We start from the raw sequence: 19378 nt of genomic DNA on the forward strand, positions 1-19378 counted from the left end.
ACTAAAGTATCAACATGAACCCAACTAATATTATGAATGCATTATGAAAACATAATATAAACATCACATGATTGTGACATTCAGAAAAACTAAACACTGTGCTACACTGTAAGATTTAAGTCACTTAAACATATATAAAATAGAAGCAAAACATAGTTTCAAAACTATTCAATTCTCATGGAAAGATTCCGTAATACACAATTGAATACATTTTTAGCGATATTTGTCCAAAATGTTTAATTTACTTAAATATTTTCCTTCTGGCTCAAACAGAAAATGCCATTTAAAAATACACAAAAAATACTCCTTGTAAAACAAAAATCAAAAAGTAATATATAAGTAATTGTTAATATTTTCATGTTATTATTTTATTAATACAATTTTAACTATGAATTGGAGATAAGGTTGTTTTACGTGGAATTACATTTCTACTTTTTACTCTAAGCATATATACTGTATAATGTTTATACTGTTTGGGAGATAAAGGTCTTTGTTTTGCAGTAATAAATATATTTTTATGTTATTGACTTGAAATAAGGAAATGGAATAAAAAAAATACACAGTAATACAGGTATTTACCCATATACGGTCTGTAGCTGAGCATGACGTATGCACGTTTTCGTAGTGTAAATTACTAAAATTTGCACTGTTTACTTTTTTTTTGAGACTTAGTATAAAACAGATGTGAAAAAGATGGTAATGTCAACGTTGAGCTGGGAGTGACCTTGGGGGAGACATGGGGACTATTGTTTAATTATTTTTTTTTAAGCAATAATCACTAAAATAAGTACATATATATATATATATATATATATATATATATATATATATATATATATATATATATATATGTAGATATATATATATATATATATATATATGTAGCTCGATCTGCTCTCCCATGCCCTGACATGGCTCCACCATGAATGGAGGAAGTTCAGTCGATGTTTATAGCTGGTTGAACTAAATAGTTGCATATATAGCTAATGAGATTGATGAATGACATAAGTACCTCTTGGTTATCCAGTAAAAATTGTGGCCCATGTCATACATTTTACAAAATTAATATGAGACACCCGAAACGGTCAAAGCTAAAACAAATAAGGTATTGCAACTGAATCACCTAATCTGTGCTATTAAGGACCCTTGTTACTTCAATATGTAAATGCTATCTTTTGACTTTCGTGTGGCTATGAATATGATTTTTTTTTTTTAGGGAGTTGATGTTTCTTAGCTCTTATCAAATATTTAATTTGTTTCTAAAGTGATTATTTAATGCATGTACCTCATGTCACATCACATATAAAGATGCAATTATGTCATAATTAGGCCATTTGTTGATATGCATGACCCAAGTGATGGGATTTGTAGGTCAAAATAGTATTTGAAGCATAATGCCACTAATGGAAATAGTTCAGCTCTCCAAGTGACAACATAAGATGTAGCAAGGAGTAGGAGGCTTCTTTAGATTTACTTGCAATGTTTGATCCCCAAAACCTGTTTGCAAACATCTGAAACCTAGCTATCATGGTCTTTACCTTTACCATTAGCAATGGGTCAACTAGGCTTACCGTTACTTTGTGGGCATTTGCAGAGCACCTAGGAGCAACTGTCTCTGCTGGGTTTACTAGGGGATTGAACAATTTGGGGAGGACAAACACAGTCAAACAAGCCATGGCACAATTTAGAGCCATATTGGCTACAGTTAAGGTTAAATAATAGGCAAAATACAGTCAAGATAATAATAGTAGCACTTCTATAAAACGCAAACTTAGGCAAATTGCTACTCTCAGACCTGGGCTTACATAGAGTCTCCCAGCACCAAAAGAGTAATGTAATATTGAGTGAGGAATTTGCATACATGGCGGGCACACTAAACACCATAATCAACCACTTATGTACAAATGGTGGCAATAAATTCATTAGCTAATGCATGTGACTATGATGATCCAAACAAGAACATATCCTGACACTTCAGCAAAGCTGACCTTTCGTACTCCTCTTCTAATTCCTGTCTGCTGCAATTCTTAATCTACGATACAAGCAAATGAATGGGCAATGTATGTTACACAGATTTTTTAACCAAGTCTGGCAGATTACAAAATTAATAATATATTGTGCCCAATGGTGGTTAATCCCTGTGGAAGTTATCTGTTCTGCTGACCTGATTAATTGTGATTTGAGGTGCATGTAGCGATTTGTGCCGCTTTGTTAAGTCATTGCATATTGTCACAAATTCTCTTTACAGGTTAGTTGCTGTTATGTTCAGAGCATGTGTAAATTTACAGGAAAAAAAGTTTGTGGCAGAAGCTGCATCATAAATACAAAATACAACCAAGACAATATAGCTGTCAAATATGTATAAAAGAAATGCTGGCAAATTACTGCAAATCTGGATGTTTTTTTTTAAATGTAAGGATTAGTAAGAACCAATAAGGTCTTAAGGTAAGTTTGAATCTAGAAATGTAATTATGCTGTAATGCATTATGACTTATGTACATTTACCAGTTCTTAAACTATGGACCCTCATCTACTAACATGTCAAATTGCCTTGTTTCAAACACAACTACTGGGTTTATGTGAGATATGTCAGCAACTGACCACCTTCCACAAAAACAAATTGCAAATAATCATTGTCCTTCATACTTTGTGCATTCTTGCAATTGCTTTACAATGTTGTAAGTTGACCAATAATACCACATGAAGTCTTGTGTAAGTATTTATTTATATTTTAACCGGGAAGGAGCTCTACTACATTTAGCACCTATGAAACTTATCACCGGCAGGGTTTACTGCTAACCTTCCAGTTCCATATTTTATAAACAATTGCATTGTTTTTATCACCTCTCACTCAAGCTGCTTAAAAGACTTTGGGAGAAGGGAGTTTCAAGGGGTATGTCAAAAGTACAGTATCAGCGGCAATTGCAGATTTCAAGAGGGTGTTTTTCAAATGTTTGGAAAAAGCAAAACAAGAACCACTAGTCGCAATAATAATAAAGTTAGAAAAGATAAATAAGTGAACCTAATAGCATATGTTAAATAAAAAAAAAAAAAATGAGATACATAAACTGTACATTAAAAACCTACATTAATATTGACCTCCTTTAAATAAAGTCTTGATCATCTTACTATATTACTACAATATAAAACCTTAAAAAATAATACTACTGTCCAAAATGAATACTAATCTCCTCTCACATCCAATTAATGAAATAAAAATTACAATTAGTTACTCACTCAGTGCTCCACATCATTCTCAGAAACCAGGAAACTGCTGAGGAGCCCAAGTATCATAATTTGACTGCATATATTTTCTCCTAAAGTCACAGAAACACTAGAGCCAAAAGTAAGAAGTGTAATGATGGCAATTACTTTAAAGCCAAAGTTCAGTAAAATATAGACAAATCCCCACAAAAATGGGTCTTGGACTAGGTACACACTACAGAAATTTTCTCCCGATGTGTTATCTATAGCCATTTTACCAATGACTGATAAAAAAACAAGTCCCAATCTGCATATCGATTCATGCGTACACTATATACACGTTTCACAAGATTTACCTTCAGATATGTGCTCTTCATCTGTAATAACCATCGACTCAAAAAAATCATTGTGGCAGTGCTCACACTAATGCACTATTGGGCTGAATAGTCGTTTATTGGGTGATTGGCCTGATAATTTGCTGAAAACCATGTAGTGTGTACCCAGCCTTAAACTGCAAACTGTGTTACAGTTTTTCTCATGCAGACAGAAGGAGGAGGTTCCTACAAGCTCTTTCCTTCTAGTGAATCACAGAGCTGCTGTGATTTGAGTGTAGGGGGTTTATTTACAACTAGAAACCTCCCCTAAAGATACCCCGAAGTCTAACCACTGACAATTGCCTCTGATGAAATGTAACTTCTGTAATTTTTCCTATGGTCATTTAAAGCAGTTATGGATCATCACTATGACCTGTGGTCATAGAGGTTACAATTGAGGTAGAAACCCAGTAGAATAACAGGTCACAAGGGGACTGGAGGTCCTAGATGTCAGTGAGAGCTTTGGAGCCCAGTTATACGAGCTAGAAACTATGTCAATTGGTTTCTGGCTGTGAAGACAGTTCTTACAGTGTAATGCTGCTGTTCTGTGACAATGTAACATGACATCACCAGGATAGAGCAGGGATAGCCTAGCAAAAGCAGGGAAGACATGAATCAATCCTTTTCCAAGTTGTACTTGTACTTGTATCAGGCTGCTATTAGATCCTGTTTACACTGAATCTATAAGTATTGCCAGTAGGGAAGACCTATTGAAGTTTAGTGTGAAAATTCTCATGACCTTCTTTATTTGAAAATATAAAGCAATAATCCTCTGGGTGCTTCGGTTTCCTTCCTCAGTACATAAACCATACTAGTAGGATAATTGGTTTCAAATAAAATGGATCCTAGTTTGTGTGTTTGCTCCAATGGGATAGTAACTGATTTGAATGATTGCATATTGTCTGGACAGAACTACAAAATATAATTGTCAAGATATAAATAAATTATAATAATAATAATAAGTCTGCACCAAGAATGTGTGCCTTAGTTGCACTACTGTCTATAGGAAGCTATAGTAATTATGATAATTATGATATAAATTAATTATTGCACTTAATTGATGACAGAGAGAAATAAATTATATAGCTTTACATTTGGTATTACAAGCTATTCTAATAAATTAGAATGGTATACTTAGACTACAGCTCTGTATATCTGTATAATATTATTAATGAGTAATTACTAAGATTGTTTTTTTTTTTTAATATATATACTATTAATACTGGTGTATTTTCTGCATATAGGTACATTCTTGTAGAGGATTATTTATTGCATAACATAATATGCTGTTGTATGTTATATATATTACACAGTTAAAATGTCAGGAATTGCATATAATAAATCTTACTGGGTAAATGTAATTAAATATATTTATACAAAGTACAGTAATAATAATGCAAACTGAAAACATGGAGCTGTTTTGGATAAAAGATACTTACGGAACCAACCATTTCAGCTATTAGAAATATCGAAATTCATCACTAGATGTCACTCCATACCAACATATAGCATAGAGGTGAGGCAGTGTTCATTTCTGCATTGTTGCCACTGAATATCTTGCTTCGGGAATTTCGGGCATGATATTTTTTTTCCCTGTTGTGGATCCTCAGTCAACGTGAATGTCTTATTTCCAGGAGAAATTATCTAAATCATTCATAGGAGATTTAAGAGATGCTCAATCAAATACAGGATTATCAACTAAGGAGCAGGTTGGTCCATTTCTTATTGCTGCAAATGTCCTGGGATGTGGTCCTGAGTCAGCTGCATTATATCATCCCAGAAGAATCCAAACACGGCACCTTTGTCGGAAGAATTGCTCAGGACCTAGGACTGGAGATAGGTGAGATCAATTCCAGAATGTTACGTATTGTCTCTAGAGATGAGAATGAATATTTCCAGGTTAATCTGCAGAATGGAATCTTGTTCGTTAAAGAAACAATGGACAGAGAATTGCTTTGTCCAGAAACACCCTTCTGCATTATTCCTCTGCAGGTTATTGTAGATAAGCCTGTGCAGATGTATCGTGTAGATGTAGAAATAGAAGATGTAAATGACAATAGTCCAGCTTTCTCCTCTGGTGTGTTCAGTATTGTGATATCAGAAGTCAGACCTGCAGGATCTCAGTTTCTCCTAGAGGGTGCACTTGATCCAGATCTTGGCACAAATGCTATCACAAATTATGAGATCAGTGCAAGTGATTATTTTGCTTTAGATTTCCAAAAATATATGAACCAAATCAGATCTATTGAACTTGTGCTAAAGAAATCCCTAGACAGAGAGAAGCAATCTGTTCACAATCTTACACTTACAGCTTATGATGGAGGCAAGCCAAGATTAAGTGGTACCACTCAAATTATCATCAATGTGGAAGATGTTAATGATAATGCCCCCACTTTTTACCAGCCCTTTTATCAATGTAGTGTGACTGAAAATGCCATTGAAGGGACTTTAGTGATCAAACTGAATGCAACAGATTTGGATGAAGGAAAAAATGGGAAAATATTGTATGAATTTGGTAAGCAGGTTACAGAACAAGTTAGCAGAATTTTTAGCTTAGACAAAGATACAGGGGAAATTAAGGTGAAAGGGAAGGTGGACTTTGAGGCAATTAAAATGTTTGAAATTCAGGTTGATGCTATCGATAATGGAGATCACCCAATAGTTGGACACTGTAAAGTTCTAGTGACCGTTGTGGATGTCAATGACAATCCTCCCGAGATGACAGTGACATCACTATCAGTTCCTGTTGCTGAGGACTCACCACAAGGGACAACAGTTGCCATTATTAGTGCACATGATAAAGATTCAGGATTAAATGGAAAAGTAAATTGTCATATCTCAAAATTAACACCTTTCAAAATAAACCCAGCCTTTATGGGGGATTTTTCCTTGACTGTGAATGGACAACTGGACAGAGAACTAAAATCTCAATATGAAGTTGTAATTACTGCAACAGATGAGGGGTTTCCACCTTTATCAGTTTCAAAAATTCTTAATATTGATATAAGTGATGTAAATGACAATAGCCCTCAATTTCTACAATCTTTTGACACAATTTTTATCAAAGAAAACAACCCACCGGGTTCCCATGTCTACACAGCATCAGCCTCTGACCCAGATGTTGGCCAGAATTCCTTCATCACATACTCAATCAGTGACAGCACCATTGATGGGATTCCCATATCATCCTATATCTCCATCAATCCCGAGAATGGAAAGGTATTTGCCTTAGTGTCCTTTGACCATGAACAAGTTACCTATTTCCAGTGTCATATAAAAGCCACAGATGCCGGTCTACCTCCACTCAGCTCTAATTTGACACTAAATATTTTCATTGAAGACATTAATGACAATGCTCCCACATTTTCCCCACTTTATTCTACAGTCACAATTAAAACTCCCAAATCTGCACAATCTGGATACCTTGTAACCAAAGTGAGAGCAGTAGATCTAGATTCTGGATACAACGCTTGGATGTCCTACAATTTTAAGGATCTCGCAGGAAAATCGCCATTTGTCATTTCTCAACAAACTGGAGAAATTAGTTTAAAACGTCAGTTTACAGATTCAGATAATGAAGAATACAGACTGGTAGTGGTGGCTCAGGACCACGGAGAACCGGTGATGACAGCAGTGACACAAATCATCATCTCCTTGGTGGAATCTGAAGAAGAAATGAAGTTTGATAATAATGAGTCAAAAAGTAACAGTGATGATATTTCTGATGCAAATGTTTATTTGGTGGTCGCCATCTGCATAATCTCAAGTATATTTCTCATTACTTTAATTGCCTTCACTGTATTAAGATGGCAAAAATACAGAGATGAGATTAATGACCTGAAAGAAAATTACAAGATTTGTTCCAACACTGGAGGTAGCTGGATGTATTCCCAACAAACCCAATATAGAGTCTGTTCCAACTCATTCCAACCAAAAAATGACTTAATTGTGTTCACTCCAAATTCATCTCAATCTCCAGGAGCTGAAAACATTGTTAATCAACAAGGAATCATCTTAAACAAGGTGAGAAAAATTCCAACATCTAATTTACATTTCATTTTAATATGGAACTTGTCTTATGGAAATTCAAAAATATTGATTAAATAATTCCACTTTGCTGTCAATTTAATTATATACAGAAATAATTGAATGTTGTGGCAGAACAGGCTTTTTCACAGAGTTCTGGTTTTATATAATTTTCAAGGTTTACCTTTGCTTTGCCACTCCGAGGAATGGTCATTTTAAACTTTGTTTGTAAATTTGCATGTTGAAGAATATATAATCTCTGAATAGAGCTGGTACAACGATGGTCAATTCATTACACTCTGCAGTGTGGTTGAAATTCTAACCAATTCCGAGCAGAAATTATATGAGGTTATTCTGTGCAGAACATTTAATGCAAAATTCCACCATAAAAATGTGCAAATTCCAAATGCAAAATAGGCAAATATTTCATGGAAGAATTTTGAAAACGTTGCTCCTCTCTAATGTAAATCTTTTGCCAAAATTACATTTAAAAATGATATTTATTGAGATGTGATTTTTGCTTGGTCATAAAAATACTTGAAGTTGGTAAAAATTAAATCTCAATAATATTTAGTATGTGGCATTTTGGTGTTTTTTCTGTTGTAAAGTACTTATTCTTACAGTTTATTAATAACGTAGGCCAAGTAAAGGCGTGTTCATGCAAATACTGCTGAGGTTGACCAGTACAGTTGTCAAAAATTTTATATTTGCGCCTGCTAAAGATGATGATGATGATGATGAGAGTCGCTAGCACTAGCTAACTGTTTCTGATTGGGTTATTTCAAATTCATCTCTGAAGCCGATAGGTTCTTGTGTCACCGATTTGGTTATATTATAGGCTTTTGTGGGTGTACTTTTTTGTAAAAATTGTTTTGCTGCTATCATTAGTAAGCGATAAGGTATATTATATCTTCTGTATTAAATCAAGCTAAATCGCGAATGTATTTTTTGCTGTCAAAACAAATGTTAACAAACTTTTCTTGTGCATATGACCCTGCTGTGTTTGTGCACATGTGTATGCCTGACGTAAAGCTGGCGCATATGTTGCAGGTGCCTCCGACTCAGCATATGGGCATAAATATGCTATTTTTACGGGCAAATTATTTTAGCATAAATTATGCCCAATTTGCAGCCAACTTAGCATCAGGGCTATAATGTTTATTTTGAAAAAGATTTGAATGTGGTGCTAGTACTAAAGATTGAAAATATAATCTGCATGTTATTGTAGAGTTTAGAAGACCTGTGTTCATTTGAGTAGTAAGCCCACACCGGGTAAATTGGTCTAAATATTTTGCTACTTGTCAACTGCATTTATATTCCATCACAGCAATCTAAATGATATAGCTGTCTATCACAGAAGTTGCTGCATCCTCTGGTGGTGATGGCTGTCTTTGTACTGTGTTTGCTGTGGCACATATTTTATATCGGTACACTCCAGTATATTTAGTTGTGTATAGTTCTGACCTACAGACCACACAGTTCTTTCAGTTGGTAATGAGGAAGTTTAATGCAAAACTACAAGCTTATAAATATTATATATATATATATATATATATATATATATATATACATGTCTATATATATATATATATATATATATATATATATATACACACCAGTTAACCCGTGCATGATACTCATGCATTCTAGTCAAATCAAGCTACTTAAGGTCTTAAAAAGGTTCTTGTCATGCATTTGGGCGTAGCCCAGGCCTCCTCAGGGGAAGAGCGTTACTTCCCGATGCAAGCGCCCTTTTTAATGTGTGTTCATGAGGTAAAATTACCTCACGAAAATTAGTTTGACCCCTCAACTCGTAAATTTAGCCTTTACTACCCCTCCCACGGGGGGAAGGGGGGATGATGGAAGTTAACTGACTTCACTTTTCTAATTTTTTTGTCAAATAATGTCAGTATACCAAATTTCAGGTCAATTGGATGAGCCCTTTCTGAGAAAATAGTTTTTTACACACACACACACACACACACACACACACACACACAGACACACACACACACTAACACACGCCGCTAGGCTTTTACTTTTATATATTAGATAATGCTAAGAATTTAGTAGGTCTGTGTATAACTCCGCCCAGCAGGTGGCGCTGCAGCTTTTTTTTTTTTTCACACACAGACTAACACACGCCGCCAGACTTATATATATTAGATATATATATATATATATATATATGTTAATGATCTGATCACTGCTAAGACTGAACGCCATTACTCTCTCCTAATTCTCCTTGATCTCTCGGCTGCATTTGACACCGTTGACCACTCTCTTCTCATACAAACGCTGCAACCCCTAGGTCTTCAAAACACAGTTCTATCCTGGTTCTCATCTTACCTCTCTAATCGCTCTTTCACTGTTAATTTCTCTGGAGCCACCTCTGCTCCGCTTCCCCTATCAGTTGGAGTACCACAAGGCTCGGTGCTAGGTCCTCTGCTGTTCTCTATCTATACCGCTTCTCTTGGAAATCTAATAAGTTCCTTTGGCTTTCAGTATCATCTCTATGCGGATGATACCCAAATCTATCTATCCTCTCCTGATATCTCGACATCTGTGTTGTCCCGTGTAACTGACTGTCTTTCTGCCATTTCATCTTGGATGTCCTCTCGTCAACTCAAACTTAATCTTTCTAAAACAGAGTTAATAATATTCCCACCCACCAATAAGAGCATACCTGACATTTCTATCTCTGTTGATAACATGACCATAAATCCCACCCAACAAGCTCGCTGCCTAGGTGTAATCCTTGATTCACGCCTATCCTTTGTTCCCCACATTGACTCTATATCTAAATCATGTTACATACATCTAAAGAACATTTCCAGAATCCGCACATATCTCACACAAGACACTGCTAAAACCTTAATTCATGCACTAATCATCTCCCGCATTGACTATTGCAATTCCCTCCTTACTGGTCTTCCCAAAAACAGACTCAAAGCCCTAAAATCTATTTTGCATGCTTCGGCAAGACTGATTTTCCTTGCAAATAGCTATTCCTCTGTTGAATCACTCTGTATGTCTCTACACTGGCTGCCTGTCTTCTACCGAATCCAATATAAAATACTTTTACTAACCTACAAGGCCATCAACAAAGCTGCACCAACATACATCTCCTCTCTTGTCTCAAAATATCTCCCAACTCGGCAACTCCGTTCTGCAAAAGATCTGCGTCTCTCATCCACCCTCATTACATCCTCCCATTCCCGGTTACAGGACTTTTTTCGGGCTGCACCCACTCTATGGAACTCTCTCCCTCGCACAATAAGACTCTCCTCTGTTCTACAAACTTTCAAGCGTTCTCTGAAAACCTACATATTCAGACAAGCTTATAATATTCCTCAACCACCATCTTAACCTCACTACCTTTAGCCTGTTACACAATTTCACAGAAGACAACTACCCCCGGACCAACATTGTTGTGTGACAGGATCATTTAGCTTATGAGTCACCTTACCTTTGCAGTCTGGCTGGGCCAAGATGCAAAATGTATACTTAACCTCATGTGTCAATCTCCCATTGTCCCATAGATTGTAAGCTTGCGAGCAGGGCCTTCTCACCTCTTTGTCTGTTTTACCCAGTTTGTTTATTAGTTTATTACGTTTGTCCCCAATTGTAAAGCGCTACGGAATATGTTGGCGCTATATAAATAAATGATGATGATGATGATGATGATATATAGATAGATATATATATATAGATATCTATATATATATATATATATATATATATATATAATGATATGTTCCACAAGTTGCCCAGCATACAATGTACATTGGTTTATCATATTCTCATACTGGAATGATCACATGAAGGATATTTCATTTTATTTCTATAGGCAAAGGGTCCATTTTTCCCATGAGTTTAAACTTGGTTGGCAATGTTTAGACTCGGGGGTATAGTATCATGGGAGAAGGGGAAGAGCGCAATTGTCCACTGGGATAATACAAATGAGAGGTGGCATAATGAGAAGGGTGTTGCTTCCTTTGATGCTGCAAATAGTGTAATAAGGAGGGACCCTAAGTGGCTGTGTAACTTATCATAGGTCCCACTGTCAGATGACAACAGTTTCACTGCAAATTTCCCCAGAAGATGGTGGACTTTTAGACCCAGGTGTTTAAGAAAATTACGGACAAAAGCGTTCTAAGCTCTTTCATTAGCATGTTGTAAAGCTTCCCTGCGGTATAATGTACCATGTACTCAGTGAACGTTCCCAAACATCTCCGTTGCATTTTCCAGAACATTAATGCGTCTGAATGTTGTCAGTAATGTCTAAATTAATGCAAAGCAAAGACTTGTCAGAAAGTGTGTCTGTACAGCTCCATTTGCTATAATATTTTGAATATCAGCGTCAACACCTGTTTAATAGGCTTTGAGAATACTTGTTAAGTGCTTTAAAATAATATTCGTATGTAGAACAAGAAAACAATTATCATACAGGAGCGTTGGATTTTAGCTTGTGAAAAATATGAATTGGGCGCTACTTTACTATGGGTCATTTACTTGTGTACCCCCAAAACCAAACAGAGCCTTCCTCATTCACACCCCTACATCTAAAGCTTATCACTAATAATTGTCTTTTTATGAAGGTGTCTCATACAGTAGCTAGATGTTTTTGCTTCACTGATCGTTATTCATTCTGTTTTTGAACACGTAAAGATGAAAGAGTCACTGTATTAGAGGAACAGATGAAAGAGAGACATACAATAGATTCCTCTTTAATTTGACAAAACTATATCAGTCTGGTATTTTAAATTTTGACTTTAAAAGCATCAGACAGCTGAGTGTGGCCTGCAACATGCAACATCCTTTAGTGCATTGGTGGGGATTTAGCTATTTAAAGAAAGCAATTTGTAAAATTAAATCTAGTGAGCTCTTACTGTACATTAGCCAAATTAACTGCATATGGTATAGAAGCAACAATACATATAAATAAGTAGTGCTAGAAAGCTGTAAATCATTCATTTCATGGCTATCTGGTTGGTGATAAAGGTTCTTAGCCAGCAGTTGGAGACAATTTTCTCTGCTCTGCCATTCACATGACCCAGTCATTAGACCACAGCAAATCAAAATATAACAGTTCAGATCGGTGACTATTAATAGACACCTACCCCTGGAGTCAGTTATTTAGTACAAATGAATAAACATTTTATATTTTTAAATGCATTAGGATAATGTTTCCTATCATAACATGTGTGTAGCACAGGGCCGGATTTACCACTAGGCAACCTAGGCAATTGCCTAGGGCCCAGCGGTCCCCAGAGGGCCCTCCCAGGGTCAGTGGTGAGACCAACCTTTAAAAATATGCCGCTACTTATGGGCCAGTGCTATGTGCTTGCCCCCCTGGGCTAAAGTCTGCCAGCAAGCCCCTGAATAGGGGTACATGTTATGCTAAAAACTATAGTGCTATGGATTTTTTCAGGGAAGGGGCCCCAAACCAGTATCTTGTCTAGGGCCCCTTGAGGTCTAAATCCGGCTCTGGTGTGGCATGACGCTGGAGTATTGTGTATTACAGATTGCCATGCATTCTAACTACTGGTGGTGTGGGTTAAGGTGTTTTTTTTTGTTTTTGTATATGTTGCAAATTATGATGGACGTTATGAATTTTTATCTTTTACTTGCAATGATATGAGTTTTATAGATACCATAGCTTGCTTATGAAATCACCTCATTAGCAGCAGTGCTTATGAGAATTGTATTTTATTATTATTTTATTAGTCATTAAATAGCACTAATACTTAAAAATAAATACAATATGATTTTAAGTATGATGTTCGTTATTAAAATGTAATATTTTTTCAGCAGCAACACATTACAATTTATATAGGCGCTGTAAATTCAACAAAATAAACTTAATGTGAAAGTTAAGGTTGAACTTATGTTTGTAAAATCTTAATCAGACGCTAGATGTCACTGCTCACTTACATATAACTCCAAGGTGCAGAATTAATAAATTTGCTCTGTCTTTGCTGGCTCGTCATCTTTTTGAGAACATTTCAGCTCAGACTGAATCCCGTTCTGTCTTCTGACTCTGAAAAGATTGTGGATGTCTGAATTTATTTGGAGATATTATCTTTATCATCTTTGAAGTCAAGACATGCTCAGGCTTAGACAGGATTATGAAGCAAGGAGCAGGTTGGTCCATTTCCTATTATTGCAGATGTCTTGGGATGTGGTCTTGTGTCAGCTGCATTATATCATCCCAGAGGAATCCAAGCACGGAAGTTTTGTTGGGAGAATTGCTCAGGATCTTGGACTGGAGATAGGTGAGATTAATGCCAGAATGTTACGTGTTGTTTCTAGAGATGAGAAGGAATTTTTCCAGGTTAATCTGCAGAATGGAATATTGTTTGTTAATAATATCATAGATAGAGAAGTGTTATGTCCAGATACACCCTTCTGCATTATTCCTCTGCAGGTTATTGTAGATAAACCTGTGCAGATGTATCGTGTAGATGTAGAAATAGAAGATGTAAATGACAATAGTCCAGCTTTCTCCTCCAGGGTTTATAATATAGCAATTTCAGAAATGAAAACTGCTGGCTCTCGTTTTCCACTAGAGGGAGCAGTTGATGCTGATGTTGGGACAAATGCTATTACAAGCTATGAACTAAGTGCAAGTGATTACTTTGCATTAGACTTTCAAAAATATATGAACCAGATTCGAACCTTGGAACTTGTGCTGAAGAAATCACTTGATCGAGAAAAACATTCAATTCACAATCTCACTCTTATATCTTATGATGGTGGCAAACCAAGATTAAGTGGCACCACACAACTTATAGTAACTATAGAGGATGCCAATGACAACTCCCCAACTTTTGATCAACCATTTTACCAGTGCAGTGTCCCAGAAAATGCTGTTGAAGGGACTTTAGTGATCAAGTTAAATGCTACTGATTTGGACCAAGGAAGGAATGGTGAAATCACTTACATATTTAGCAAGCTGTTATCAGCACGAATAATTAACTTTTTTAACCTGAATCCTAACACAGGAGAAATTATGCTTATCGGGAATTTGGATTTTGAAACCACCAAAACATATGAAATTCAGGTTGATGCTATTGATAATGGGGATCACCCAATGGTTGGACACTGTAAAGTTCTAGTGACTGTTGTGGATGTCAATGACAATCCTCCTGAGATGACAGTGACATCACTATCAGTTCCTGTTCCTGAGGATTCCCCACGAGGAACAACAGTTGCAATCATCAGTGTCCATGATAGAGATGCCGGATCAAATGGAAAAGTAAATTGTCACATTTTGGAAAAGACACCTTTCAAAATAAATCCAGCATTTATGGGAGATTTTTCTTTGACAGTGGATGCACCATTAGATCGAGAATTGAAGTTTGAATACGAGGTTATAATTATTGCGGAAGATGAAGGTTCTCCATGCTTGTCAGTTTCAAAAGTTCTTAAAATTGACATAAGTGATGTCAATGACAATATTCCTCAATTTATACAGCCTATTGACACAATCTTTATTAGGGAAAACAACCCACCAGGTTCTCATATCTACACAGCATCAGCTTCTGACCCAGATGTTGGTCAGAATTCCTTTATCACATACTCAGTCAGTGAAAGTACAATTGATGGGATTCCCATATCTTCCTACATCTCCATTAATCCAGAGAATGGAAAGGTATTTGCTTTAGTGTCTTTTGACCATGAACAAGTAATATTTTTCCGGTGTCACATAAAAGTCACTGATGCCGGTCTACCTCCGCTGAGCTCTAATCTGACACTAAATATTTTCATTGAAGACATTAATGACAATGCACCTACATTTGCCCCACTTTATTCTACCCTGACAATTAAAACCCCTAAGGCAGCACAAGCTGGACACCTTGTAACTAAAGTGAGAGCATTAGATCTAGATTCTGGGTACAACGCTTGGATGTCTTATAATTTTAAAGATCTGAAAGCAAAAACGCCATTTACTATTTCTCAACAAACTGGAGAAATCAGTTTAAAACGTTCATTTACAGATTCAGATAATGAAGAATACAGACTGGTAGTGGTGGCTCAGGACCACGGAGAACCGGTGATGACATCAGTGACACAAATCATCATCACCTTGGTGGAATCTGGAGAGGAAATTAAGTTGGCTCCTCAAGAGACTAGTAGGGAAGATGAATTTTCAGATGCAAATATATACTTGGTTATTGCCATCTGTATAATCTCAAGTATATTTCTCATTACTTTAATCGTCTTCACAGTTTTAAGATGGCAAAAATACAAGGAGGAGGTCAATGAGTTGAAGGAAAATTACAAGATCTGCTCAAACACTGGAGGCAGTTGGATGTATTCTCAGGAAAGCCAGTGCAAATTGTACTTAAACTCAGTTCAACAGAAGAATGATTTAATGTTATTCACACCAAGTAGTTTTCAGACGTCGGGAAATGGAAATGCAATTGTTGGAGACAGCAACTCTTCCATGGTGAGTAGTTTTGGTTGACAATTCAACTACTCAAATCTCAGATTCAGAATAAATTATGTTTCAAAGTATATCACCTTTACTCCTGAATATAAGTATACTGAACTGAATTTTAATGCAATCACGTTTTATTTTATATGTAATTGGTAAAATAGCTTTGGTTTTCTTGCTTTTCAATAACTTCAATTTTTTATACAGTATAGTAATTAATTAATGACACATTTGGTAAATGTGTAGTAGTCTTTAAATATTTAATTATTGTCCAACAGTTTTGTTACTGGGGATATTGTGAGTGAACTATAATTAAACAATACTTATTATTATTATTTTTTATTTATAGGGCGCCACTAGGTATCCGTAGCGCTGTACAGGGACAGACAGAAACACGATACAGGGTGAGACAGCACGGTACAGTTAACAAAAAGCACAGTAACTCCGAAGCTCAATGTACAGCTAGATGAGAGGTGAGAGCGCCATGAGAGAGGGGTAGAAGGGCAGAAGGACCTCGTGGAAGAGACAAGGAGCTGAAGAGCAGAGTTAAGATGGTGGAGAACAGAAGGAGAGGAGGCCCTGCTCGAAGGAGCGTACAATCTAAGGGGAGGGTAGGACGGACAGAGACACAATGGTAGGAGGAGGGAATGGGGAGAACAGAGGCAGAGACGGAGAGGGGGGGAAGAGGAGAATGAAAAGGAGGGAGGTAAGAGGGGGACAGGAGGGAGGGCAGGAGTGGGAGGGTGGTAGGGGGAGACTGGGAGGAGGTCAATTAGGTGGGGGACTGGAGGGCTTTAAGGAAGAGGTGGGTTTTTAAGGCCCGTTTGAAGCTGGACAGGGGGGGGTAGTTCTGATAGAGCGGGGGAGCTGGTTCCAGTGGAGGGGGCAGCGCGGGAGAAGCCCTGGATGCGAGCATGGGAGGAGGTAACCAGGGGGGAAGAGAGGCGGCGGGAAGAGAGCCGAGCGCAAAGGGCGGGATGGAGCGTTAATGGAGATTAGGTTGGAGATATAGGGAGCAGTGGAGTTGGAAAGGGCCTTGAAAGTAAGAGTGAGGAGCTTGAACACGATTTTGTAGGGGATGGGGAGCCAGTGGAGGGATTGGTAGAGGGGAGAGACAGAAGAGGAGCGATGAGAAAGGAAAATGAACCGAGCGGCAGCATTGAGTACTTAGGTGTGTATGTTATTTATATAACGTTATATGTCACAACTAGTCTTTTGCACTTGTGTAAGGTTTATAAAATACTGCATTATAAATGACCACACAACACACGGTGTGTTTCAAGGGTAACTCTGTCCAAAGCTAAATATGTTGTATAGGGTGGAGTCGGATGAGGTAAGTAAAATGGCAAAATCTCACTTGCGCTTCCTTGATCTGGCGAGTCCCACAATGCGTCAATGGTTCATAGACCTTAACAGCACCAAAGCAGTTTGAGAAAATCTTGCGCAGGAGAGGATTTTGGGTGGAGAAATTGCGGGACATATATTTCAGGGGAGCAGAGGTAAGTGAGCTTTTTCTATTGCTATTATTTGTCCTCACCTTAATTCACCCAAAACTATTTTTTTATTTTGCTTGGAGTTGTCCTTTAATACTTTACAGAATCTTGGCAAGTTTCCTGCAACAACATGATTCCCTTGTATTTGCACTAGACAGATACCAGCTAATTGCTGATTGGTCACTGTGGAACAGTGCAAATTGTGCATCAAAGTTCAATGTTAGTAAAGGAGCCCTACTGATGGTTGCAGTTTCCAGCTTCCTTTAAATCATAAAATCTGTATAATTAAACTCAAAGAACCTTACTGTGTTCAAGAAATTGCATAACATATAATGTGATACATTGACATTATTGGTCTAATTTAGAGTTAGGAGTAAAGGGGGACAAATGCAAAATGTGCCAACAGATTTATAATTGGGAGTAGATAAGTGTTTCCTGGACTGTGCAGGGTACAGATGTTCAATGTTTTTAAGCAGTGTGGTAAAAGTATTGACCTTCAAATCATTTAAATAGATTAGTGTATCTACTCTGTCTGCAAAGCAAAACTCTCCATAAATCTATTTACACCGAGATAGGGTGAAAATGTAAGAAAAGTTGAGGAGCCTTTTCTTTATGTAAGTGGCGCACACAATGCCATAATAATATGGCTGAAAATTAGTATACATTCTAGCTGGCTTGAAAGAATATGCGCTGAATTCATGAAAATTCCCAATTTCACAAGAAAGTTCCAGTTTTGGGGGATGATCAGAAATCAATTTGGCAAATTGGGGTGTGGACAGTCTTTTCCTTGGAATGTTGTGAGGTATGCTGAACTTACATAACCACTTAAAGGCTTATTATATGAAAAATAATCTAACCAGCCATTTTCACAGACTTTAACTACAAATTACATATGTACTATAAATATTTTAAGCAAAACAAAAAGTGAATTCTATACTCTTCTGGACAGTGAGGATAACTGGACTGGGTCATGAGATTATAAAAAAAAACATGGTTTGTGAGCCAGATACTCATTCTCTTTTGGATTAAATCTAGCTCAAAATAGAGGTCTTGGTATGCTTTATGTCCCGATCCTCTTTGCTGTCACATATAATTCACAACTGAATTGTCCCTTAATAACCTTCTGGTGGTTATTTGTTATGCCCTATTACTTACTTTGTTGTAACTGGCTTTTGCAGTTGGTGTTAGGATCATGGACAGAAGCTTGGATAGGAGCGGTGGCATACTCAGGTTTCCACTGTTTCTCAGTCCGTTTAACTGTTTACAGTTGTTGCTTTGACATTTCTCTGTCTCATGTACTAGACATTACTTATCAGGGCTTGACTGATCTGCTGTTGGGATTGGCTACTGGTGGGTTTATTGGGCTGTCAGTCACTCGTTGCCTATAATAGGGATAGCTCGCCTAGGCGTTCATGCTTGGCATTGTTTTGAAGTCTACTCGCTATCGACCCTGCTAATTTTTGACTAATGGTGCCTGCTGCCCACCCTGACCTTGGTTTGGGACAACCTACGATTCTTTTGGTTGTCTGTTCCGACTTTGAATTGCATCTGACCATTTTGCCATTTTATGTTGTTTATCTTATTCCTAGTATAGATAGTCATTTACCACTATCTTTGCATCACCAGTCTTTATATAAACCTATACTACCACACAAGACCTGGAGACAACTGAGAACAGGTGAGCACATTACACTCCATGGGAAGATGGGGCTGCTACAGTTGAAGACCGTAGTTCTATATGTTTATGTTTGGAGGCAAACATTACAGTTGGCAACTAATCTCGTGAGAGAAAGTAAAGGGGCTGTGCTGACAACTGCATGGTGAATATATTTATCCAT

The 19378-nt window shown here is 37.0% G+C and overlaps 1 protein-coding gene across 9 annotated transcripts in view; it reads left to right on the top strand.

Moving 5' to 3' along the window:
• LOC142152872 (protocadherin alpha-C2-like) overlaps positions 1-19378 on the top strand; it is a 202423-nt gene that overhangs the window by 65409 nt on the left and 117636 nt on the right. The window contains exon 1 of one of the 9 annotated variants that reach the window (XM_075209918.1): positions 5166-7601. The exons of 7 other annotated variants lie outside the window; for them this stretch is intronic. In XM_075209918.1, coding sequence (XP_075066019.1) covers positions 5250-7601 — 2352 coding nt within the window. In that variant the 5' untranslated portion in view covers positions 5166-5249. Of the gene's footprint in view, positions 1-5165; positions 7602-19378 lie in introns of those variants that run through there. One more of the 9 variants, XM_075209912.1, reaches the window with a different exon arrangement.

The sequence above is a fragment of the Mixophyes fleayi genome, chromosome 4 (genome assembly GCF_038048845.1).
Source record: "Mixophyes fleayi isolate aMixFle1 chromosome 4, aMixFle1.hap1, whole genome shotgun sequence".
NCBI classification, from domain to species: domain Eukaryota; kingdom Metazoa; phylum Chordata; class Amphibia; order Anura; family Limnodynastidae; genus Mixophyes; species Mixophyes fleayi.